The sequence below is a fragment of the Astatotilapia calliptera genome, unplaced genomic scaffold (assembly GCF_900246225.1).
Source record: "Astatotilapia calliptera unplaced genomic scaffold, fAstCal1.2 U_scaffold_1, whole genome shotgun sequence".
NCBI classification, from domain to species: domain Eukaryota; kingdom Metazoa; phylum Chordata; class Actinopteri; order Cichliformes; family Cichlidae; genus Astatotilapia; species Astatotilapia calliptera.
The window spans coordinates 1,448,017-1,473,485 of record NW_020535618.1 but is presented as its reverse complement, the minus strand read 5'-3'; the positions used below and the strand labels follow the sequence as shown (position 1 = coordinate 1,473,485).

Below are 25,469 nucleotides of genomic sequence, written 5' to 3'. Positions count from 1 at the left end.
CACAGCCTATTTTAGAAACACTGCAATCAATTCACCTGTTAACCCCATGTTTGCCTACTGGTGGTGGTCAGAGGGCCCGGTGGCGCCAGTGTCCGGCAGTCTCGCCTCTGTCAGTGCGCCCCAGGGCAGCTGTGGCTACAATGTAGCCTGCTATCGCCAGTGTGTGAATGTGTGTGTGAATGGGTGAATGTAGTGTAAAGCGCTTTGGGGTCCTTAGGGACTAGAAAAGCGCTATACAAATGCAGGCCATTTGCAGGCCATTTACCAAGTGCTGCAAACAAGTCGGGTCTCAGCACTGTTTAGAATTAGTGCTGTGTCACACTGGTTTACAGAGTACATCTAGGTCTTGATGGACTTGACCATAAAAACTTGTGGCCACAGCAAAAAAAAAAAAAATCCAAAACACACACTAATAATGACCACCTACAATGCTAAAAACCAAACAAATGTCTTACCCCAAATCATACCCACTCAGACCAGAGTGTGCTAATGGTCTCCAGAATTTCCCACAAAGGAAACATGCACCTACTTCCTTTTCAGTCGTCCTTTTCCAATCACATGACAGAAGACAGCAAAGTGCCAGGTGGCTCTTGTTGCGAATATATAGATATTTCCTGCCATAAATATACATAATTGTGCATTACAATTTGTTATCTGTTGGTTCTGAACTCCACATTTGTAAGTCTCTGATTCTAACACGAGTGTCAAATCAAAGTTCAAACCAACCTTTAAACTTTAAAGGTCTGCCAGGTTTCTAAATCTCTAACTGGCCCTCTCACATGAGTATAAACACACACATGCACTCCCTCACAGAGGTGCTAACATTACAACATTTTCTGAAGGTCAGCAAACACGCCGTCCATCACAAGGCTTTCTGGGTCAAGTTCTTGTGTGTGTGTGTGTCACTGTTTTTTGTGGGTATTTAGTGTCACTGACACACATTATACATTAAGATACTCTCTCTGTGTGTGAGTGTGCCATTGCAATGTCAGTGTCAAGTTGAGGCCATGTGAAGAAATTTAAGGAATCTCAATGGTTTCTATATTTACACACTGGCACCGGAACACCTCATTACCCACAAGGTGGCAGGAGATTCCTGCTGCTATTCTGAGAGGAAAATCCACCCCGGAGAAACTTTCCATGACAGCATTGTGTGTTGGGAAATCACAATGCTACATGAATATAGTCAGAAAGGCCAGCTGTGTGTATTCAGGCTTGTGTTAACAGAAACAAATGCAAACAAGATTAACCAGCACACCATCAGATCATATATGTCACTAACAGACCAAACCTTTGCCCTCTTAATTATTTAATTATTTTTAGCTACTATTTTCCTTATTTTTTTTAAAGTATTTCTTGTAAATCTCAATTACTTGTAAAGTAGAATTTAAAATCGCAGAATTGTTTACTTATACATATGTAGTTATAGATTATGTTTGCTTGAGAAAATAAAATATGTGCAGAATCAGGAAAGTTGTAAAAATGTTTTGGAAAAAAAACTATCCTAAAAAACTGTGGCAAGAGAGCAGCTAAGTTTCAGTTATTAGCTGCACTGATCCTACATGCATTTGTGTCATCGCGTTTAGATTATTGTAATTCCCTGTTTACCAGCTTGGATAAATCATCTCTTTCTCGCCTCCAAGCTATAAAAAAAACGCAGCAGCCAGACTAATAACTCGCTCTAGCAAGCGAGCTCACATCACTCCTATTTTATGTTCTTTACATTGGCTCCCAATAGATTTTAGATTTAGAGAATGCTCGCCGTCTCCGCTCACAGACTCAGAGTTTGTTAGTTGCTCCCAGAACACGTCTGAAGACGAAAGGGGACAGAGCCTTTCAGTCTGTGGCACCAAGGCTGTGGAACAGTCTGCCTCTACAACTACTTTGGTTGACTCTGTGGAATCCTTTAAAAAACAGTTAAAAACGTTACTGTTTAAACAAGCTTTCTGTTGACCAATGCTTTTTACATTTTATATTTTTAATTTACATTTGAACTCTATATTGTGTATACTGTGCATTTTGCTATTTATTGTACTGTTTATTTTAATCTCTGTGTGCAGCGCTTTGTGACTACCTGTCTATGGTAGCGCTTAACAAATAAACTTTACTTACTTACTTACATGACACTGAAAACAAAATGTACAACAAAAAAAAGCATTTCAATTCATTGTGTATATTATGGTTTCTGTTTGTTTGCATGCATTCAGTTGAATTTGGAATTTTTCTTCCGTTGTTTTTTGTAATAATATACATACAACAGCAGGCAACCATGAAATATGACATTTGACAGTTTTTTTGTGAAGTCCAGCTGTGTGGAAGGCAAAGCAGGACCCATAGACCAAGGAGATTTACTGCTTTAGCTTGTAAACTCAACCCCCCCGAGTCAGACCTCAGTCATTAATAGATGCCCTCATAACACACTTTGAATAACCCCCATTTTCATAATAAAACAAAAATGTATTTAAAAAGGAAAGAAAATGCAAATAAAAATTCAGGGGGGAAAGTATAAAAACAACAAAGTAAAATAAATACAAAACATGAAGTTGTTTTCAAATATCTTTATTTTCCAATTCATTGTAATAAACAATTTAGCCAACAGTCAAATTCAATTATGAGCACTAACCTGTGAACGAAACTGACACAAGTCTGTGTAAGAAAGTGACACTGATAATAAAACAGAAACAAAATGATGTTTCAGTTTAAAATATCAAACTTTCTTCTTCCCTGTGTCAGTGGGTCAAAGGTCAGAGGTGAGAATGTGGAGCTGGGTGAGGATTTGTCTCATCAACACTGAAGTGAGATATGTGACCCAGCTAGAGATATTTTGTATTGGATTTCTCACTTATATTTTAAAATGTCTTTTCCAAACACAAATCAAACTTTTTACAAACATGATGTACATACAGAGATTTGCTGTAGCAAATCTCTGTATGTACAAGATATATATATCTATCATTATACACTGTATAAATACGGACTTTCTTTTGTTAGCGCTAACAAAGGAAAGTTGATGCTAACATAATGTTTTCAAATAAATTTGATAGGGGTTATGGATCATTTTTAGTATAAAAAAAGATTTTTGTATCCTTAAAGTCATCTTCAACTTAATTCCAGAGCTTTGTGAAGTTATTGTGTCTTTGTGCCGTCTATGCCCATCTCCCACTTGAAATGAAGTTCCTGCTCATGCTGTACACTGTGGTGGAGCTCTGATGTCTCCCCCAGGCTCCGAATGGGATGATGATGATTGTAGCATTGTCCTCTGAGCCGTACTGCAACGCCTAGAAAAATATGAATCACATTATTTATGTCGGCAGACTTGGTGACTATTTGAATCTGAAAAGCCATATCAATTCAATGAAACACATTTTTACTCATTTTCTTTGTCTAATTTATAAAAAGTGGATGAAATAATAATGAAAAACCTGCTGAGCGATGACATCAGCAGCCTCAGTGGGGTCTTGGCATTGGTTGATGCTGTCACAGATCTCCTGATCACTAAGGAGGAAGTTGATACCGTCTGTGGTCAAAGCCAGGAACGAGTCGTTGGCATGTTGGACCTGCAGGAAAAGACAGGTGAGCTTTCTGACATTTCAGCCGTAGAAAGTACCGTTACACTTGTGTATAAACCATGTGAAATACCGTGTAAAATATGGATGTGACATCACCAGTCCCGTTATGAAGTGTAAACTTGACATGGACATGGCTGTGACTCTAAAGCCAAGGTCACCATAGACTCAGGGCTGTTTTCCCACAGACTTTATGACCTGAAGTTGTGTAGCCATTGGTAGGGCAGGGCAATATGGCCAACAATATTTATCATGATATATTATTGAAAATTTGGGATAGCGCTATAACTGACGATATGGTTGACGCGAGACAAAATACTTTACAACTCCACAACTATATTAGTGCAAAAAAAAAAAACCCCATCAATGTATTTTCACTTAAACAAGCAGCTGTTTTTTTTATGTGCATTAAAGTTATATAAAAATTTAACAGTGCAAATGCAAATTCCTTGCTGACAGTTTAACCAAAAGGCATTTTGGGCTGACATATCCTCAATATAACCACAAAACTTAATAATATCCACAAACTTAAAAGGAGGTTATATTTGGTGTGTATCTGATGGACGAAAGCCAAACCAGTTCCACACCACTGAAGCTGCAGCAATTCTGGTTCGTCCGTTTCATTCAACAATCCGCTTTCGCCCTTCTCATTCTCTGTTGCCGCCATGCTTTTCCGTCATGTGCATATGAAAATGAAGGCACTGCGCATGCATGTTTTACCTATATTTTATCGCGATATTTTATTTTCTTATCATTGGCTAACATTATACCGATATTACCGTGAACTATACGATGTGGCCCAGCCATAGTCATTGGGAAGGATTTGGGTAAAAAGACACTTCCGTGTTAACCTCACTTTTTAGACCTTGAAGCCACATCCATGTTTTTCTTTTTTAATTGTGTGGTATAACTCCTCCAGTGCAAGTAAAAGTATATAATTTTAAATAAATATTAAACTCACTTTAAAGTCAGAGGACTGAGGAAACAGTAGGAAAACTTACGGTGTGTCGTTGGGTATCTGGCTCTGCGATGACACCGCTAGCTTTCAGGTGGAAGTCTCCAATGCTTCGTGTCATGGCCAGCCTCCCGTTAACATTAGCCTGACCCACGCTGTTCCATGTCACGTAACCTCCAAACCTCTGGATCCTGAACAAAAATGCACACCCAGGATTACCGTCTCTATTCTGAAAGTCTGGGCGCTCAAAGACCAGGATCAGCTGTGTGCAACTTTGTAAGGCTGTTGCTCTTTCCTACGTTTTTAGTAATTACTAGTTTCACAGTTAGTTAAACACTGAGTTGCACAAGATTTTTATTTTTACATATTATTTACAGCTACTAGCCACAAGGTGTATAGTAAACATTTACAGTGATAGCTATTTTTGTGGTTCAGCCTGCTTTATTTAAGTTATATGTCAATTGGGAACCATGAAGAACTGACCCAAGTGGCTCCAAAGTAGTAACAGTTGGAACAATTAAGGTCTTTAATAAGTTTATCTTTTTGCATTCTGCAGAATGAGAAACCAGACACCAAAGCGTTAACTAGCTTTGGATTAAGTTCAAGTGAAACAAGACTTGGTCTGCTGTTACATAATTCTAGCAGCTTATAGCTAAAGGTAAATCCAAACGTCCGTCCCTGCACATCTCATTTCGAGTACTGGATGAACCAGATCTAATTTCTGCAGGGATGTCCTGGAGCCCCAACTCTGTGCCAGCTGTAGGCTCTCCAACATGCTGCAGGGTGTATTTATACACAATGATTTGACCAGCTGCTTTTGGGAAACCTGAACCCTTCTGAACTCTTTTATCTGTACAAATCTCTTTGGACTATAAGTGGTTTTGACTGAATCCCCTTCAAATATTCCTGCATCTTATTAAAATCTAATTATAATATTCAACAGGTCAATATTACTTTAATTATTAATTTCTTTTTTGTGTTGATTCATACTATAATTTTAAGGTAGCAAGAACACAGTCATTTGATTGCCGCTAATAGTGCCCATAGTAATTGTAATAGCAGTACTGTACTGGTGGATGTAGAGAAAGTTTCATTAACCAGAGGGGCTAACATTTATTGTGGTAGTGGGGACCATGTACCGGTGTCTCTCATCCTCGCAGTCAGGTGTGTGGTCTGTGGTGAGCTTGTTGGCTTTTCCATTCCTGCACAACATTGCCCGACTGTCACCAACACTACCGACCACCAGCTCTACGCCGTCACGTAGTAAAGCAACCGTTGCAGTGGTGCCAGCTGTCAGGAATGAGGCTGGAGAGGACGAGATGCAGAAATTTTTGATTGTTATATTATAAAGTCCAAAATGTTTTACAGAAAGTTCTAAGCTTGAGTTTTTCTTTAAGCACTTTTTGTATTGGTTATTTAGACATATATAGACAGTACAATAGCCCTTCAATAACTCCAAACTTTATTCCCTGTACAGTGGGGCAAAAAAGTATTTAGTCAGCCACCGATTGTGCAAGTTCCCCCACCTAAAATGATGACAGAGGTCAGTAATTTGCACCAGAGGTACACTTCAACTGTGAGAGACAGAAAGTGAAAAAAAAAAAAAATCCATGAATTCACATGGTAGGATTTGTAAAGAATTTATTCGTAAATCATGGTGGAAAATAATTATTTGGTCAATAACAAAAATACAACTCAATACTTTGTAACATAACCTTTGTTGGCAATAACAGAGGTCAAACGTTTACTATAGGTCTTTACCAGGTTTGCACACACAGTAGCTGGTATTTTGGCCCATTCCTCCATGCAGATCTTCTCGAGAGCAGTGATGTTTTGGGGCTGTCGCCGAGCAACACGGACTTTCAACTCCCGCCACAGATTTTCTATGGGGTTGAGGTCTGGAGACTGGCTAGGCCACTCCAGGACTTTCAAATGCTTCTTACGGAGCCACTCTTTTGTTGCCCGGGCGGTGTGTTTTGGATCATTGTCATGTTGGAAGACCCAGCCTCGTTTCATCTTCAAAGTTCTCACTGATGGAAGGAGGTTTTGGCTCAAAATCTCACGATACATGGCCCCATTCATTCTGTCCTTAACACGGATCAGTCGTCCTGTCCCCTTGGCAGAAAAACAGCCCCATAGCATGATGTTTCTACCCCCATGCTTCACAGTAGGTATGGTGTTCTTGGGATGCAACTCAGTATTCTTCTTCCTCCAAACACGACGAGTTGAGTTTATACCAAAAAGTTCTACTTTGGTTTCATCTGACCACATGACATTCTCCCAATCCTCTGCTGTATCATCCATGTGCTCTCTGGCAAACTTCAGACGGGCCTGGACATGCACTGGCTTCAGCAGCGGAACACGTCTGGCACTGCGGGATTTGATTCCCTGCTGTTGTAGTGTGTTACTGATGGTGACCTTTGTTACTTTGGTCCCAGCTCTCTGCAGGCAGTGTTGGGAAGGTTACTTTTAAAATGTATTCCATTACAGAATATAGAATACATGCCCCAAAATGTATTCTGTAACCTATTCCGTTACGTTACTCAATGACAGTAACGTATTCTGAATACTTTGGATTACTTAATATATTGTGGCGAGTTCAGACAAGGAGGAGACGGAGGTATCGTTTGGTCTTGCTTCCCGTGAGCTAGCCAGGGAGCACAGCCGTTTATTACATTTGCAGAAGAACACACTGCCACTAGCTAACTGCTCAGCGTGGCAACCACAACACACATAGGGCGCCCTCTGGCCCCAGAAGGACACACCGTCGCAGCGAGAGGGCGTCACCCGTCACCATGGCAACATACACAAAACATAACTGTACAAGCAGAACCCCGAACAGCCCTGACCCGCTACAATATTATCATGCTTTTTACAACAACGTGAATGTACTATTGCTGTGTGATTTATTACTATTACTGATGGTCCGCGACTCCGAACTGTAGTAAAGGGACCTCTGACTAATGCTGGGCTCACACTGTGCGATTTTTGGCCCATTTTGAGCCGATTTTTGAGTCGTGCGATCGTTTTGGCGATCGGCCCGATTTTGGCCTTCATCGTGCGTCGTGCATCGTGTAGTATACGTGGGGTAACGAGAAGCGATTGACACCTCACTACCAGCTCCCGATCATCAATCGCTTGGTCGTGAGGGTGTCACCGCAGTTTGCCACACTGCGCACGCGCAAACACAAATGTCAGCGAAAAAGACGGCGTAGCACGGCAGTGCAGCGTGTGATCTGGACACAAGCGATGGAGGCACAACCTGTAGAACCATCCGAGCCCTTTCGATGTGGCCTCACAAAATTATCACGACCACAACAACCGTGAAAATAGTTGGATCGACACTGCTGCTCAATCACAGCTGCCTGACCAATGTTTTTCATTAGCAATTTAGCAAAGTTGATGGTGGTGGTGTGTCTGTGTGAGTGAAAGACGGAGAGGGAGAGCGAGCGACAGAATTTCTGTTATAACCTTCATTTTTATGGACGCACAGTGTGAGCACTCAGGTCGCATCAGCAGTATAGTGTGAGACCCTGCATCGTGACCTATGAACTTCTAACCCCTGCGAGTCAATCGTACAGTTTGAGCAGGAGCTGAATCGCGCGACTGAAAAAAATTCGCACAGTGTAAGCCCAGCATAATACGGCGGGGTCCCTGTCGGCTGGTAGCCGAAAAATAGCTCTACTTTGTTGTGTGGGTCAACTTTTCTTGCGACAGACAGAGAGAGGCGTTGAAAGGCTGCTCCAACGGAACTTGTTGTTTTCGGAGGAAAACACGAACACGGTGTACAGTCGAGTCTTAATAGCTTACTTACAACTGGGCTCGTCAGGCACTCTTCTTGGCTGCAGTGGTTATTATTATATTTACATGCTTCCAGCTCCCGTTTTTGCTCGATGACTGCTCGTACCTTTCCACTCCCCTTTTTCTCCCTCCTAGCGCTCACAGACACATAACGTGTATGGCAGTCCATTCTCCCAGCAGCACGGACTACACTGAACATGATGCTACATTCTTTAGAGCTATGCTTGTAGCATTCTGCCTGTTAGCTTAGCACAACAACAACAACAACGAAATAACAACGAATCTCTCTCTGCGACTGTAGCGTCGCCCTGTAACCATGGCAACCGTAACGCTGCCGCCTGGAACAAAAGAGCGTAGCTGTCAAACAAAACCCAAACAGTCCTGACCCGTGACAAAATGAAACAGGAAAGTACCGCAGTGTATTCCATTTATTTCAACAAAGTAACTGTATTCTGAATACCACCTTTTTAAACGGTAACTGTAACAGAATACAGTTACTCATATTTTGTATTCTAAATACGTAACGGCGGTACATGTATTCCGTTACTCCCCAACACTGTCTGCAGGTCATTCACCAGGTCCCCCCGTGTGGTTCTGGGATCTTTGCTCACCGTTCTCATGATCATTTTGACCCCACGGGATGACATCTTGCGTGGAGCCCCAGATCGTGGGAGATTATCAGTGGTCTTGTATGTCTTCCATTTTCTGATGATTGCTCCCACAGTTGATTTTTTCACACCAAGCTGCTTGCCTATTGTAGATTCACTCTTCCCAGTCTGGTGCAGGTCTACAATACTTTTCCTGGTGTCCTTCGAAAGCTCTTGGCCATGGCGGAGTTTGGAGTCTGACTGTTTGAGGCTGTGGACAGGTGTCTTTTATACAGATGATGAGTTCAAACAGGTGCCATTCATACAGGTAACGAGTGGGGGACAGAAAAGCTTCTTACAGAAGACGTTACAGGTCTGTGAGAGCCAGAGATTTTCCTTGTTTGAGGTGACCAAATGCTTATTTTCCATCATAATTTACGAATAAATTCTTTACAAATCCTACCATGTGAATTCATGGATTTTTTTTTCACATTCTGTCTCTCACAGTTGAAGTGTACCTCTGGTGCAAATTACTGACCTCTGTCATCATTTTAAGTGGGGGAACTTGCACAATCGGTGGCTGACTAAATACTTTTTTGCCCCACTGTATATGTTAGTTTGATGTGATTTTAAACCAACGCATTGCGTTATTATCTACACAAGTGTCAAAACTATAAAGATTAAAATGCTTTTCTATTCATTTAAGATAAAAGTTGTGATCAAAACATTAAAAATTAAAAATACACTTCAAGATTATCTTCTTGTCCACCTCTGGACTGTTTTCAGCTACTGATTACTTGCAATGATGGACTGTGTCACAGCATCTTACAACTAAATGGAGACAAAACTGGCAAATAAGGTAAGTGGTGAGTGAACATTGTGTTGGGGCTCAAAAAGTGTATTTAGTACACTGTGAGTCAATGCATTCCAGCACGCTCTAGCTTTCATATGTTTTACTCTGAATATCATTCCCTAAGTGTTTCCACACAGGCAAAGACTAGCATGACTAGCATGTCAGGGATTTGTAGCGACAATGTGTAAAACTTGAGACATTGTTATTCAATTAAAGCAGCTACCAATGAGAGTAATGGATGCTGCTGATAAACACATGACATATGAGCAGTGTTGGGGAGTAACGGAATACATGTACCGCCGTTACGTATTTAAAATACAAAATATGAGTAACTGTATTCCGTTACAGTTACCGTTTAAAAAGGTGGTATTCAGAATACAGTTACTTTGTTGAACTAAATGGATTACACTGCGGTACTTTCCTGTTTCATATTGTCGCGGGTCAGGACTGTTTGGGTTTTGTTTGACAGCTACGTTCTGTTGTTCCAGGCGGCAGCGTTACGGTTGCCATGGTTACAGGGCGACGCTCTCTCTCTCTCTCTCTGCGACTGTGTGTTTCCTGGGTGAGAGAGCGCCTTTTCCTTGTTGTTGTTGTTGTGCTAAGCTAACAGGCAGAATGCTACAATCATAGCTCTAAAGAATGTAGCATCATGGGCAGTGTAGTCCGTGTTGCAGGGAGAATGGACTGCCATACACGTTATGTGTCTGTGAGCAAGAGTAGGGAGAAAAAGGGGAGTGGAAAGGTACGAGTTGTCATCGAGCAAAAACGGGAGCTGGAAGCATGTAAATATAATAACCACTTCAGCCAAGAAGAGTGCCTGACGAGCCCAGTTGTAAGTAAGCTATTAACACTCGACTGTACACCGTGTTCGTGTTTTCCTCCGAAACAATAAGTTCCGTTGGAGCAGTCTTTCAACGCCTCTCTCTGTATCTCACAAGAAAAGTTGACCCACACAACAAAGTAAAGCTATTTTTCGGCTACGAGCCGACAGGGACCCCGCCGTATTAGTCAGAGGTCCCTTTACTACAGTTCGGAGTCGCGGACCTTCAGTAATAGTAATAAATCACACAGCAACAGTACATTCACGTTGTTGTAAAAAGCATGATAATATATTAAGTAATCCAAAGTATTCAGAATACGTTACTGTCATTGAGTAACGTAACAGAATACGTTACAGAATACATTTTGGGGCACGTATTCTGTATTCTGTAATGGAATACATTTTAAAAGTAACCTTCCCAACACTGCATATGAGAAGATGGCAAAGATATGGTTACCTATGCAACTGGAGCCTGGAAAGTCCACTAGTGACCAACCATCAGTCGCTAAATCTGTTTATATGTGGTTTGGGCTTCACCCTTGGAGGTGCACAAGTTCACAGTACAGAAGCCAGGAAATATAAAAATGAGGGACATGTTCCTGGTCAGAGAAGAAGATGACCTTGAAGGTGGGATCCAAATTTAAACCAGTTATGGGTTTAGGTTTATTTGTTGGCTAAGTCACTTTACAGCTGCACCATGTCACCTCCAGATTTATCCACTATGCTAACTTCAACTTTTCATTGAAAAGTCCATTACTCTCACTGAATAACCAATAATGAACTCTTTATTACTATTTACTTTCAGAGCATCACAATTAAAATTCAGTTGTCCAATACTAACCCTTTTTTAAATCACTTTGATTCACTCTTTATCAGCAAAGTCACAGTTCTCTATTTAGTTTTTTGTTTTATGTCTTAGAAACTACAAGACATAGTTGGTGTTAACATATTGTGTAACTTCCTTTAGGTATCTTAAAGATTTCACAAATACAACAAGTCACATTGTGCCTGCTGATAAGACCTGACAAACTCGAAACGTGAATCACTTTTTACCATGTTGGCTTCCAGCACTTTAATCTTTACGGCTTCAGAGAAATGACTTGTGTCTCACCATTGTTGAAGTAGCTGAGATGTGTGTGTAGAGCCTTGTCAGCATCTAAAAAGGCTTTCTTTAAAACTTTCTCCAGATCATCATCCTGTTCCAAAGCATCTCTGCACCAAAAAAATGAGTTTAGGTTTTTTGTTTGTCTGTTTTTGTGAAGTGCAGTCATTAATGACTACACAGCTTGTCCAGTATTCAGTTGTTTATGTTCTCATATTTAAAGGCAGTATGCTCAACCTGATAAATTTCTCCATGAAGGTGTAGCAGTAGTCTGCAGCATGCGGGCCACCATGGCCGTCGAACACAGCGAAGTACAGTAGGTTGTCATGAATACGGCCGATGCGGAGACGGTCCTCGTTCTGATTCCTAAGACCGAGAACAGACGTACTGCCGACCCGAGACAGACTGACCTGAGAGGTGGAGGAAGACAACCTTTGGTTGATAAACTGAACTGACTGATTAGCCATTTCATTCATGTGTCCCAACCATGGGGGGATATGTAACATGTTAGGTTAAAATCTTTTTGAACCTGTGACCATGCCCTTAAAATAGCCACTGAAAACAGTCATTGAATACTTCAATACTTAACTATTTGTGCATTTCTGAATATATCTATTCAACCTATGCTCTTTACTTTACTTTAATAGGTACACGGTGCCAGTACCCAACTAAACTCAAGTTCGCCTGCAGAAGTACTTCAGGTCTTCATGGCTTAGATTAAACAAGGTGCTGGAAATATTTCTCAGAGATTTTGGTTCATACTGACATGTTAGCATCAGTTTGAACTTTAGCCTAAAGCCTTTAGCCTGCCATGTGACTGACTGATAGATACTTGCATTTGCAGCTGTACCTGATAAAGTGGCAGGTGAGTGTATTTATTATTCTTTTATCCATCTACTGCTCTTTCCTACCTGTGGGATGGGTCTTCCATATCTGATACTGGAGGGCAGTAGTATTGGTTCTTCTATCCTGTTGTCCCAAATACCAAATGAGTCCCAGGTCACTGGACGGACGCTGATGTCACCGTCCAATCCGACTGATCCACTTCCCTGCCGCACGCCCACCATCCCAAACAATGCCCCGCCCACCTACAGGACGATCATCCAGGACAAGGTTAGACTACTGTTGGAGCTTGTTTGTGTAAAATCTGATCAGGGATTTATTTTTCTTATCATAAGATCGTGAGAATTGTGTTGTTTCAAAGAAGACGTTACATGGTTACTTTACTCACCAGCAACTAATCCATTTTCCAAAATAGTCATAAAATTTATGTCTAATGACAAAAAAATGATCTTTTTGTTAACACTATTGACAAAATATTTAAGCAATCTGTCTTTTCACGTCACACTATGTCTAAAATAAATAAATCACATTCCTGGTGCTTCAAATGAGATTGAAGTGTTAATAGTAAATAGAAAACTCTGGATTTGTAATCATGCAAAAAACAAACAAACCCAATCTGAACAAATAATTAAATTCTGTTCCAATTTTCTGAAAGTAGGATTACATGATTTTATAATTTTGAAACAGAACATCACATGTAAGTCTCAGATTCACCTGTCCAGAGGCCGTGGAGGTTTCTGGTGAGGATCGTATGGAGAGGAAGGTTTGTCTGGAGATTGTGGAGCGACCACAACGCAGCATATTGAACAGCACTGCAGATGACATGACTGATTGCCTTTAACAGCTGTGGAGATTTTACAAAGGAGGAACGACCTTGCCAGGTGATGGACTTCTAAAAAGAAAGAAGAAAAATCATGTTAACAAGGCTGAGACTTGGTGCAGTAAATAAATTCACATTCTTCCATCCTCATGTTTCTAAGTGAACAGTATATGCACAATTTTCTTTCTTAGAAACTTGTGGAATTGTTAATGTTAACCTTCAAACCCAGTGTTACGATCATGCTTGTGGTTTTGTTGAGTTACGATTTGGATTCTTGTAATTTTTTTTTTGTGATTTGATTTCTTAATTTTTCTTATGGTAACAACTTTTTGTAATTAGAAAAGTTGTGCAGAAAAAAGTATAGCATACTTTTTAAAAATATATATATAACATTACTGGTTTTTCCATCCAGTTGTCCAGATGTTAATAAAACCTATATTCCTATAAGTTTGCAGGATGTGATTCACAACAATGTGACAAGAAGAACATAAATCAGGTATAATCATAACAGATAAATGCACATTATACTTTCTGAGAATCAGTTTTGAGTTTGTTGGGGTAGTTTCTAGGATGAGACCTTATTAGACTGAGAAGTGGTCAGATGTTGGCTCCAGTTGGAGTTTAATCTTTCAATTGTACGTAAATGACATTAACAAGGATTATGTTTCTCATTCTCTCTCTCTACTTTTCCATCCCTCATCATCTCTCTATATATGAGTATGTCCACAAATAGCCTCACGCCTCCTGCTGTGTTTTCTTAGCACATGATCCCCTATCTATTACAAGTATGGCATGGGCATGAGCTCTGAAAGTACAGAGAGTGTTACTTCTTTGGAAAGGAGTTTCCTTCCAAAGAGACACTTTTTTAAAGATAAGTAGCCTATATTAGCTATAATTTAAATAATCGGAGAAACAGGTAGACTACTGAAGTTGCAACCTTTCCCCTATTTACCTTTGACATAATTTACATCTTGCCAGTAGTCAGTATGAACCTGTCAATATCTTTGGATTAAATTTCACTCTGCAGCTCTGGGGCGTGCTTAAGTAAAGCTGCCTTAACTCTGCACTTCAAAACAGTGTGGGCACAAATAAACACATATTGTTGACAAAACACGGCGATGCCTGCTTCACAGATGAGTAAATTCAGAGGTCACATGCACTGACACACATAAAAGTAACAGTTGTAGGTCAGTTATTAGAATTTTGACCTGAATTTATTCAAAACCGAGCATTTTATTTATGAGATGAAAAAATAGCATATAAAAAAATTTAATGAGGAAAATTTAATAGACAAAAATTACAGAAATATAATTTTAAGTTATTCTATATGCTAAAAATATTTTTGCAAATACATCACACGTCTTGACATATCACAGAACATAACCTAAAAGAGTATAGCATGTTTAAATGAATATGACATAACTATGCAGGACTAGCAACTTTAAAAGTAAAGCAAAAACTGAACTGCAGCTGCACAAAACCACCTTCTTCCTGTTTCTTGTACTTCTGTTATTGATCTTCCCACCTTGTGCCGCCTCTGTAGCAGCAGGTGTCCAGAGTCCCAGCAGCTGCCTGGAGCCTTCAGCCGCTCTTGCGCTGTTGCTGTCAAAGCTCAGGGGCTCGGCTGGAGGGTATTTAAACTGAGCCGCACCCATCCAATGAAAACGTGAGATGTCCTGACGTCACAGTTGAATCACATGTGGAGGTTGTGACTATTTTGGGCGCCAAGCCAGTTGAAACACTGTGTGTTAGGCAGGTCTTTGTATGCTTGTTTTTACAAATAGTTAAAAAACAACAACAACAACAACAACAACTACAGCTCCAGTCCTAAAAGTTAGAGCAATTCAAAATGATTTAGAGAACACAAAAAATAAAGCAGGTGTAAAATTAATAACACTAACAACAACAACAACAATATGAGTAACAAGAAGAAGAAGAACCAAACTCTGCAGATGTGTACATGATGGGTTGCTATGAAGGTTCTCATCTATATTAGATATTGTGACATCATCATGTTGCCTAGCATCTATCAATTAACAGCTTAAAATGGTGCATTTGTAACTTTTTTGCATTTACAGTATATGCTGTTGTAATTTGTTGCTAAATAAAGACATTTTTTGGATGGATGTAAGAAATAATATAATAAAACTACAAACACAATCACTTGGAGCCACACATACATCAGCTTTTCCTCCTTTATTTCCTCTTTTGCTCTGCCTTTTATCCTACTCTGGTGTGAATTTGGCAGATTGTCACCAACTGTGGGACGTCCTCCAGAGGGTTAAGCTCCTGCTGGCTCCTTACTCACACACCTGCTTCTCATTCACTTGTCATTCATCTATGATAAGAAGACAGTCTGTTCACCCAATTGACATTTCATTTTCAGATCAAAAAAGACGTCCAAGCATGGCGCAGTTTAAAAAGCGGTTTAAGGATATGGTTTTTACAGGGTACAGGGAAAAGGTAGAGATTTGATAGGGTGTTCTTGTCTAATATTTTCATGTGTGTGCGCATGCACGGGTTTGTTGGTATGGGTATATATGTATGTGTATATGTATGTATGTATATATATATATGTAATTGTAGGTTGTGTATCCTTCAGGTGTTAATGGGGTTATTGAAAATGTGTATATGTGAGTATGTGTGTATATACGTAGGTATGGATAGATAGAAACATATATGTGTATATATTAAAAAAAAAAAAAAAAATTACACATAACATATAATGTAATTACAAGGAGGTATTTCTGTAGTCTATTGATACTAGATAGTGGAAAAGGGGTAGGATTAAATAAGCTTATGCTTCTTCCTGCTCCTTTTTGAACATGGACGTTATTTGGAGTTGTGGTTGCTCGTTTTCCTTTTGTTTGCTTTGTTCATTTGTCTCTTTTAATTCTATTTTTTTTTTTATACTTTTTCAACATGTTCAAAATAAAGATTCAATCAATCAATTTTCCTAGTGATAAAGCATGTAAGTGCTACTTTAGCACTGTAGTACTTTGTCTTACTACTTACCCTAATATCTTTTTTTTTTCCTCCTGCTTCAGCTTACCTGTTGGTGTGTCAGTCAGGCCTGTTAATGGGTTTTCGCTGATGTGGCTGTTCTCCCTGGGTTCATGCTTACCTCCTGCAAACCTGCTCACCAACAGAACTTTTAAAGACTTCTCTTTTTGTTGCACAGTTGCAAACCAGGTGAGTAATGGGTTTGACTGGGTTGTGAGTGTGGGTCAAGAAGGGTTTTCTTGTTGCCCTGAAACTGATGCTCTCATTTGTCTTGGACCATTCTGACCTTTGCGTCAGTAGGAACTCTTGATAGCATTTTGTGGCTTTAAAGGAGAAATAGTGAAAAATTAATATCGCCAACTGCATTAGGAAAAAACCAAAAAGCTGAACTTTGCCATTTCAACGATATATTTATTGTTATATGCTTTTTGCTTTATCAGTTTTTAAAGTGCCCACATGGGATGGCTTTCATGGCCTTATATGGCCTTTTTGTGGGAAAGACCACTGCAAGTTTCCCACAAAAGCCCATACAGGGCCCCAGAGAGCAAAATGACAACTCCAGCTGCTGTTTGGTAATCAACATCTTTTTTTGTGATCAACATTTTATTGATTTAAAACGGGGTTGGGGGGGGGGGGGGGGGGGGGTACAGACATATACAGCACAACTGTAAACTGCAGTAGCAAAGCAAACATTAGCAAACAAGGCATAGGGACAGCAAAGAAAAGACACAAAAACACAAAGTTAAAACCAATTATTGCCTCTTCCAGGAGATAACTCTGGATGAGAAGATTTTCCAAGCGTCAACAGTCGTGGGTCGAGCTTTATTTAATTTTGCTGTGGTATGTTCAAAACCAATAACACGGATAAGACATCGTCTCCAGAATGATTCCATACAAATGTCAGGACAGAACCATTGCTTTGTAATAGTCTTCTTTGCGGATGTAAATCCAGCGAACAACATTTTGCATTGCATTTGTTTTAAGGAGATTTCAGAGGTATCATTAAGGAGACAAAGACCAGGATTGGGAACATAGAAAACTTCCAGTACCTCAGATAACACAGAGTTCACAAAGACCCAAAAATCGGATACCACAGGACAGTCCCAAAACATGTGCAAAAACGTGCCAGGTGATGAATCATTGCAGATGTGACAGTAATACGTAGCCTGTAGTTTCATCTGGAACCTCCTATAGGGTGTAATGTATGTTCTGTGTATGGTTTTGAAATGAATTAATTGATGCGCCAGGTTCTTAGAAGTCAAACTCAGATTAGACCACACTGTATCCCAGTCTATATTAACCTGTAGTTCTCCCAGTTCCCTGACCCAAATAGATTCAATGGGCAGGGACTTCATACCATGTTCAGCTAATTTGTTGTAGATTTTGGAAACAGAGGGTCTGCCAGATTTAGGCAGGATCCAGTCCAACATGGGATGAGAGGGAAGAGGAGAGTCCCAGGGGACACCGTATGCTTTTAAAGCTGATCTGAGCTGCAGATATACAAAGTAAGAAGATGCAGGAAGAGAAAAACGTGTCCTTAAGTCCTGAAATGAGCAAAGGCCTTGGGCGTTGAATAGATCATCAAAAAGGTTTATCCCGAGTGAGAACCAAGAGGGTTGAACAAATGGTCGGCTGCCACATAGTAATTTTAAATTATGCCAGAGTGGTGAGCTTTTACAAAATTTAACTGGAGCACCCAGCCGCCGTTCTATCCTCCTCCATACCTGTATAGAGTTGGCAATGATAGGTCCAAATTCGTTGTTGTTGTAGAGCGTATTGGCGGGAACATTAGCAAACAGAAGATCTTGTAGTCTATGCGGTGCTGCCTTGGCGGATTCGATCATTTTCCACGCAGTAGTAGTCTCTGGGTTGACCCACGTACTAAGCGCCCTGATTTGGAATGACCAGTAATAAAACTCAAAGTTTGGTACTGCCAGGCCACCAAACAATTTGGGCCGCTGCAATGTTGACAAACGTATCCTAGGCCTTTTGCCATTCCAAATAAATTTAGACACCGCAGAGTGTATGTCTTTAAAATAAGTTAGAGGAGGAGAGAGTGGCAACATAAAAAAAAGGAAATTAAGCCGTGGCAGTATGTTCATCTTTACTGTGTTGATTCTACCCTGAAGCGAAGTTTTTAAATTGTCCCATCTTTGAAAGTCGGATTTGATCTTATTTAGCATAGTAGTAAAATTCTCCTTGATTATCTTTGGAATACTATTATGAATTGAAATGCCCAGATAAGTAAAAGTGCTTTTGATCTGAACACAACCGGGTAAGGAAACTTTCGTAGCTTTATCGTTCAAAGGCATCAAAGCAGATTTCGACCAGTTTATTTTGTAGCCAGATAGAGAGCTGAAATGGTCAAAGTTTTTAATCAATGGATGGATGGACGTCTCATAGTTGTCCAAAAACAGAATAATATCATCCGCATATAGAGATATGATATGATTATGACCACCAATTCTTATGGGAGAAATCGTGGACTGTCTAATGGCTTGTGCTAAGGGCTCTAGAGAGAGGCAGAACAGGAGAGGAGAGAGAGGGCAACCCTGCCTCGTTGGTAATCAACATCTTAAAGACAGTTGAAGAGGGTATGGTGAAATTGACTAGATATGGTAATGTACATTGATCAGGCATAATGCTATGGCAGGTGAACTGAATAATACTGATCTGGGAACACCTGGCACCAGGATGCACTTTGGTCTGCAAATCCTTGAGGCCTACCATCCATGTATGCCTGCAAAATAAGCATTGTTGCAGACCATGTACATCCCTTAATGGAAATGGTATTCCCTGATGGCTCTCATACAGCAGGATAATGCACTCTGCCACATAACGGAAATGGCTCAGGTTAGAGCACAACAAGAAGTTTGAGGTTTTGACTAGGTTTCCAAATTCCCCAGATCTGAATCTATCTGTAGGATGTACTAGACAAGTGAGTCTGATCCATGGAGGCTCCAATTCGCAACTTGCAGGATCAGTTGCTACCACCTTGATACCAGATGCCACAGCACACCTTCAGGGGTCTAGTGGAGTAGGTGAATTGACAGGTGAGGGCGGTTCTGGCAGCAAGGGGATCAACATAATATTTGACAAGTGGTCATGTTTTGTGGCAGTTGTTTCTGGACTCTATTTGTTTAACTGTTAGTATGCAATTTTAACCCTAAAGCTTGAACTCAACCAGTTTCAACTAGCCAGCCAGTCGGGAGTCTCCAGTGCTACTGAGCTCTTGACTGTTTTTGTTTTGTTTTGTTTTGGGGGGTCCCTTGGAAATAAAGCTGGTGGAGATGAGCTTAAATTTACACCTCAGGATGACAACATGAGGCACATCATCTGTGTGTTGCTCTGCAAGTTGCGTTTTTCTGCTTCTTTCAAAAGAGTTCGGATGACTGTGGAAACTTAAATGTCTCTTTTAGACTCTATTTTATATAGTGCTGTCTGTCCACTTTTACCCTGGAAACGCAGTAAGCATCGATGGATCACAATCACATAGTGATCCATCAAAATTGGTTTTACAGTTTCAACTATAAAAACCTGAGATGTTAAATCTTAGTCTCTCTGAGGCTATAGTAGTAGAGTTGTTTTTTGTTTTTAATCTTTTTCTATTTCAGTATGACACAATAGTTGTAATTCTTTGCCATGAATGTATTTTGAATAGAAAAGTCTGCATAATTTATGTCATTTGCCCTTCACATTACAGAAACAAAGATTCTCTATGGAACTTGACTGTATGCTGAAGTGGCAGCCCTCAAGGACTGGAGTTTGAGACCCCAGGCACAGTTTGTCCCTTTTTAATACATAATTTATTATAAATAATTATAAAGAAGGAATCTTATAATCATTTTTAAACTGCAACACTCAAATCTATTATCTAAAACTAATATATTAAGTTATTTTATGTTTGCATGTCCACTGTTTGGTACACTTGTTTCTTACTCAAGCAGATGTTGGGGCCAGTGAGGGAAGGAAGAGACAAAGATAAAGTTAAAGTATGCTTCAACATGACTAAAGGCTAAATGGCTCTATCTAGTGGGGAAAAGAAGCTAGTGTCAAGAGTTTGTTGGCATTAATCTAAATAAAATCCATCTCATCAATTAGACAAATTTTCTTCAGGACACACAGTTCTCATGCCTTTCCTCTTAGAGGTCCTGGCATTTCATATGTACTGGGTCCCATTACTCATGAGCACATGGCAGTATAGCTGTATGGAAGGTGGCAGCGTGCCTAATGCTGATGTTGCAGCTGTGAACCATTTCATCTGGGTTACTGGTTAGCAATGATTTTATTTACTATTGTAGCCCTTCGTAATAAAGCTTGTGATTTATTTGACAACATTCACAAAGTAATTCATAACTTAAAACGGCAGTTCATAATAATACTCAATTTATTTGCAATCCACAGCTTTAAAAATTATGTAGTATGTGAAATGTAATGATTACCTTAAGGATATTTGTCATTAAAGAACAATGAACAATCAAATGGGCTACAATTCATTGTGAAACAAATATTTGCTTCCCTTGCAGTTAATGTGAAAGACATGACATGCTGAGGCTCCACTTTCACCTGCAAGCATAATAATCACTTAACCATATGAGCCTACAAAATAATATGCCGTTACAATGTAACAGTGCACCTCTGCAGTGTAATTACAATATAAGAAATGGGGATGGTGTCATTTCATTTTTGAACGTTGTTCAGTGGAAAAACTGTCAGCTTTACTTTAACTCTGTTCTCTTCACACAGACAGACCAGTACAGCATACTTGTCACTAGAGATGCTGCAGTAATCGGACTCATGCTCCACTCGTGAACCCTAACCTCTGGAAACATTCAAATTCCAGCTAATTCACTTTAAATTTTTTAACTTTGGCCTGAACAAGATGCAGTCTTAACATATTTCATCACTGAATGAGACCTGATTAAATAAAATGACCAAATGTTGATGCTAAATGTGATTTCAGACTGCCTTGTCTTTCTCTAAAGCAACACCAATAGAAACCAAAAAGAGATACCTCCAACTTTGACACCAGCTTCTACAAGGGCTCTACAAAGCTATTTAATGTGCTGAGGTTTCTGCAAATTAACACCTTTTGTGTATCCCAGTGGAAGCTCTGAGTCAGAGGGCAGCGTGACACTGAAAGCTGTGACCAAGACTGATCAAGGATTCTACATGTGCCACCACCCAATAGCAGGACGGACTAATGACCTCTGGATTACTGTTAAAAGTACTGAAAAGCACACTGGTGCAATCCCACTGACACGGCAGAATTCACAGCTCAACCTGAAAATGAGTCTTAAAGGGAATGATGAAAGCATGATGCCATCAAGTCAACTGCTTGCTGATGGGCAGTGGCAACAAATATTGTGTGTGTGTGTGTGTGAGTGTGTGAGAGACCCTTATGCTGATGCGCCTGCCTTGTAGGAAAGTCAAACTGCACAGTAATTTTTACTCTACTTTATTTCTTATGTCTGGTATTTGCCTCGCAGCAAATCCCCAAAGGAAAACATTTCACTTTCCCAGACAACTTAACCTGGTTTAAACATGTAATAGTGGATATGGTAACATTGCTGTTCTGGCACTTCTCAATATTCAGCTGCCTCCCCAGAGAATCAAAACCTGAGGTCACACCCAGTCCATCTCCAAAACAATGAAGGTACGTACTACAAGAAAAGGCTTTTGTGTTTCTGTTCATGGAGTGAAACTATGGAACAGTCTGAATATGGAATTAAAGCAATGTCCAAACATAAAACTGTTCAAAAAGAGTTATAAAAATATGATCTTCTTGAACTATAAAGAAAAGGAAAATATTAAAATTAAGTGAATGTCTCTATTTAAAAAACACACAAAAAATTCATGATGTGATTATATATACCGTATTTCCCGGACTACAAAGCGCACCTGAATATTAGCCGCACAAGCTAAAATCAGGGGAAAATCCTGTTTTGTACATACATTAGCCGCACCTGACTAAAAGCCGCAGGTGTTTCAATGTTGACTTATCATATGTAAGAGAATATGCACAAAGGGAATTGTCAGGAAAGAGATGGCTGTTTGGAGACACACCCCTTTTATTAATATTTTGAAAAACAAGTTATGGGTACATATTTGCACATGTAGTACATAACAGTAACCTACAGCACACCAGAAAAATAGATTCGGACTACCTTTTAGGCTCAGGTGCAGTGACACGGCTTTAACAAGAAGAAAAGTCAGTCATTCACCATCTTTCTCTTCTTCCTGCGCTCTAAAACCACCAAAGTCCTCTTCTCCAATGTCGGAAACGAACAGGCTCAGGATGGCTTCGTCATCCACTCTCCGCTTCTTTCCTTCGTTGTCACTTTCAAAACCAAAGAAATCCTCGTTGTCAGTATCAGAGTCGAACACCCTCAGAAGGGCCGTGGCGGTGTCCTCCTCTCCATCATGCAGCAGTCCAGCCCTTCAAAATCTGTTGGTGATCGTGGATGTTTTCGCACTTTTCCACGCTGTCAGAATCCACCGGTGGAGTTGGGCATAACTTGCTTTTCGCAAGTTTATCGCCGCTCGTCATCCACGACTCCCGCTGAATGCGTAGCGCTACTTTGAAGTTTGTTTTTCGCGCTACTTCGTACGGCACTATGTTGCCTGGCGGACGGACATGTGACTAACATACCACTCTTTAACCCCGATCCTTCCGCCAGGCAACGTAGTGCCGTACAACAGCGGAACAAACAAAACAAATCGTCTTACGATATCACAAAAATCATGGACAATCCATAGAAAAGCCGCACCTGACTAAAAGCCGCAGGGTTCAAAGCTTGTGCAAAAAGTAGCGGCTTATAGCCCGACAATTACGGTATATCAGAAATCTGTTCACTACTTTTTATTACAAATTATATCAGTAAGGAAGCTGACTAAATATTAACTGATAATTTATGGCAAAGGAGTGGGATTAAATAAGTGTATACTTCTTCCCACTCCCTTTCAACGTGTAAATGAATCCGAATGTTTTTTTTGTATGTAATTTGTATAGTATTTTTTTCTCTCTTATTTTCTTTTCTAAATGTACTTGTATATTGTTCACATGTTGAAATAAATTATCAATCAATCAATCATACATACATATATAGTGTAAATGTACCCGGTAGCATATGTAATGCACAATGCAAAATCATTTTAGATGGATTTTACTTTTCAAAATATTAAATATTTCTTTTACGTCAGCATTTTAAAGGGGCTTTCAAGGCTAAAACTACAACACTTTGAACAATAAGTCAATAGATGAGATAATCAGGAGTACTCCATCAATAAGTAGCTCCAAAGTCAACATTACAGAAGCACTGATGTCCTCTTTACTGAGAGGATGTAGTACTCATTGCAAAATGCACCAGTGGGATCAGTTTGAGCATTTTTTTAAAGGGACCAACACTAAAAATCCCAATAATGCAGAATTTTAAGTGGGGGTGGGGAGCACACACTAAAAAATCCACTTCACAAGTGATTAACATATATTTCACCAGCAGGGGGTAATGAAGCGACAGTGCTCTTCAATACTTCTAAACTGTAAGGGAATTTGAGTTGAGACTGTTTAATCATACACAGGTAAAACTATCATTTTCTTTTCATGCACACAACGAACTAAAGACAATCACATCTCAATGATAACAGAAGACTTCAACTGCAATTCATAAGACATTAACAACCCAAGAGTGTTTCTTGAATGCCATGTCAACAATTTGGTTGTCAGTGCATAATTTGCATGTTTTCTGAGTGTTTTTGGAGCTAACACTAGCCAGCTTGGTAAACCAGTAACCAGTGCAGCCAAATACATTAACCAAATACATTAACATAATGAGTGCCAAGTATGAAACGCATAAAACACAGTTTTATTGACCAAACTGGTCTGTTAGTAAAATTAACTGTATTTTTATTTTTCCAATAAAGAGCAAGCTTATTGGCACTGAAGACATAAAAGCAGTAAAATAAAGAGCTGCATTTAAATAATAGCTTTTGTAAATATATTCTGGTGTTCCTGAACTCTAGGAAATATTCAAACATTTTAGAAATGTCATGACACAACTGTTTGGAAGTTAAACACTAAAGACTTTAATTGTTTATTCATCACATTATGGTCACAGAGACCTGTCTCTAACAATGACCACAAACTTGCTCAGGGTCAGCTTGTTCTATGTAAAGATAGTTACTGTTGGCTGCCAGCTGTCTGGCAATCAAGAGTCAGTGGAAAATAAGGAGGCTGCTAAGGTCACCATAATCTATCAAGTAGATATGTTGCAGCAGGCCATGAATAAATACATAGAAAGACAACAGAGGAAACAATTGGTACTGTGGCTTGCTTAGCTAGCATGTAAACTCTTTAGTTGAATGAAGAAAGAAGAAAAGTCTCAAGGTCCAGCTTCACTTCCATTCTGTGGTGACAGGTTGGACATGAACACAGGACACACCACAGATTGTCCCAATCAAATGGATCTTTATCTTACGATAACAAACACCTTTAGATGACTTATATTCTCCACACCATTTCTAGTTGTACAAAACTGTATTTATATACAAATTTATGTGGACACATGGAAAGTAATTTACTAGAAATGTGATCAGAAGTCTGCATGTTTGTTACATCTTTGTAATGATGTTCAAAAAGGCATAATTGGTTTTAGTATTTTTTGTGTTAAGGTTTTAGTATTTCAAGGGTAAATCTGAAACTTTATAATTGCAGACTGCACTATGTGTTTATCACTGTAAAGTGTTTTGGCCCTTGTCGCTGCTTATCCAAAAACCAGCCTGCCAAAGAAACCAGCTCCAACTTTGACACCAGGGTCTACAAGGGTTATAAAAGTTTAGCTTTATGTTCTGAAGTTTTCTGAGATTTGAAAAAGTACACAAACCCTACGTGTATCTAAACCTGCCATCAAAAGCACTGTTACTCTGAAAGCAGTGACCAATTTGTATTATTGTTAAAGGTATTAGAAAACACATAGGAGAGAAAGAAGTAAAACAGCAGTTGAGTTTTATTAACCTTCATGTCTTCACAGCTCCATCTGAAAACAAGAAGAAAGGAAAAAGCCATGGTGCTATAATGGCATCATAAATCAGTCCAGTCGCCAGCTTCTAACCTCTGATTT

The 25,469-nt window shown here is 39.6% G+C and overlaps 1 protein-coding gene across 2 annotated transcripts; it reads right to left on the bottom strand.

The window, feature by feature from the left end:
- Positions 1-2,919: 2,919 nt before the first annotated feature.
- Positions 2,920-14,966, bottom strand: ppm1ka (protein phosphatase, Mg2+/Mn2+ dependent 1Ka). 2 transcript variants are annotated; one of them, XM_026160403.1, is made up of 9 exons: positions 14,832-14,966; positions 13,242-13,419; positions 12,596-12,772; positions 11,922-12,094; positions 11,694-11,794; positions 5,661-5,826; positions 4,568-4,712; positions 3,423-3,557; positions 2,920-3,278 (listed from the first exon to the last, which is right to left on the bottom strand). In XM_026160403.1, the coding sequence occupies exons 2-9, from the start codon at positions 13,350-13,352 to the stop codon at positions 3,147-3,149; spliced, it is 1,140 nt and encodes a 379-aa protein (XP_026016188.1). In that variant the 5' UTR covers positions 13,353-13,419; positions 14,832-14,966; the 3' UTR covers positions 2,920-3,146. The 2 variants fall into 2 exon arrangements, with proteins under 2 accessions (XP_026016188.1, XP_026016187.1); XM_026160402.1 differs by having other exon boundaries at positions 14,873-14,966.
- Positions 14,967-25,469: the final 10,503 nt, after the last annotated feature.

Bases quoted from the DNA above. Each gene is read 5' to 3' on its own strand.
- ppm1ka (XM_026160403.1), bottom strand. From the start codon at position 13,352: ATGTCATCTGCAGTGCTGTTCAATATGCTGCGTTGTGGTCGCTCCACA. The intron at 12,095-12,595 runs GTAGGAAAGAGC...TCCACCTCTCAG, and splicing joins ATGGAAGACCCATCCCACAG to GTCAGTCTGTCTCGGGTCGG. The intron at 4,713-5,660 runs GTACATGGTCCC...ATTTTTGTTCAG, and splicing joins TGCGAGGATGAGAGACACCG to GATCCAGAGGTTTGGAGGTT.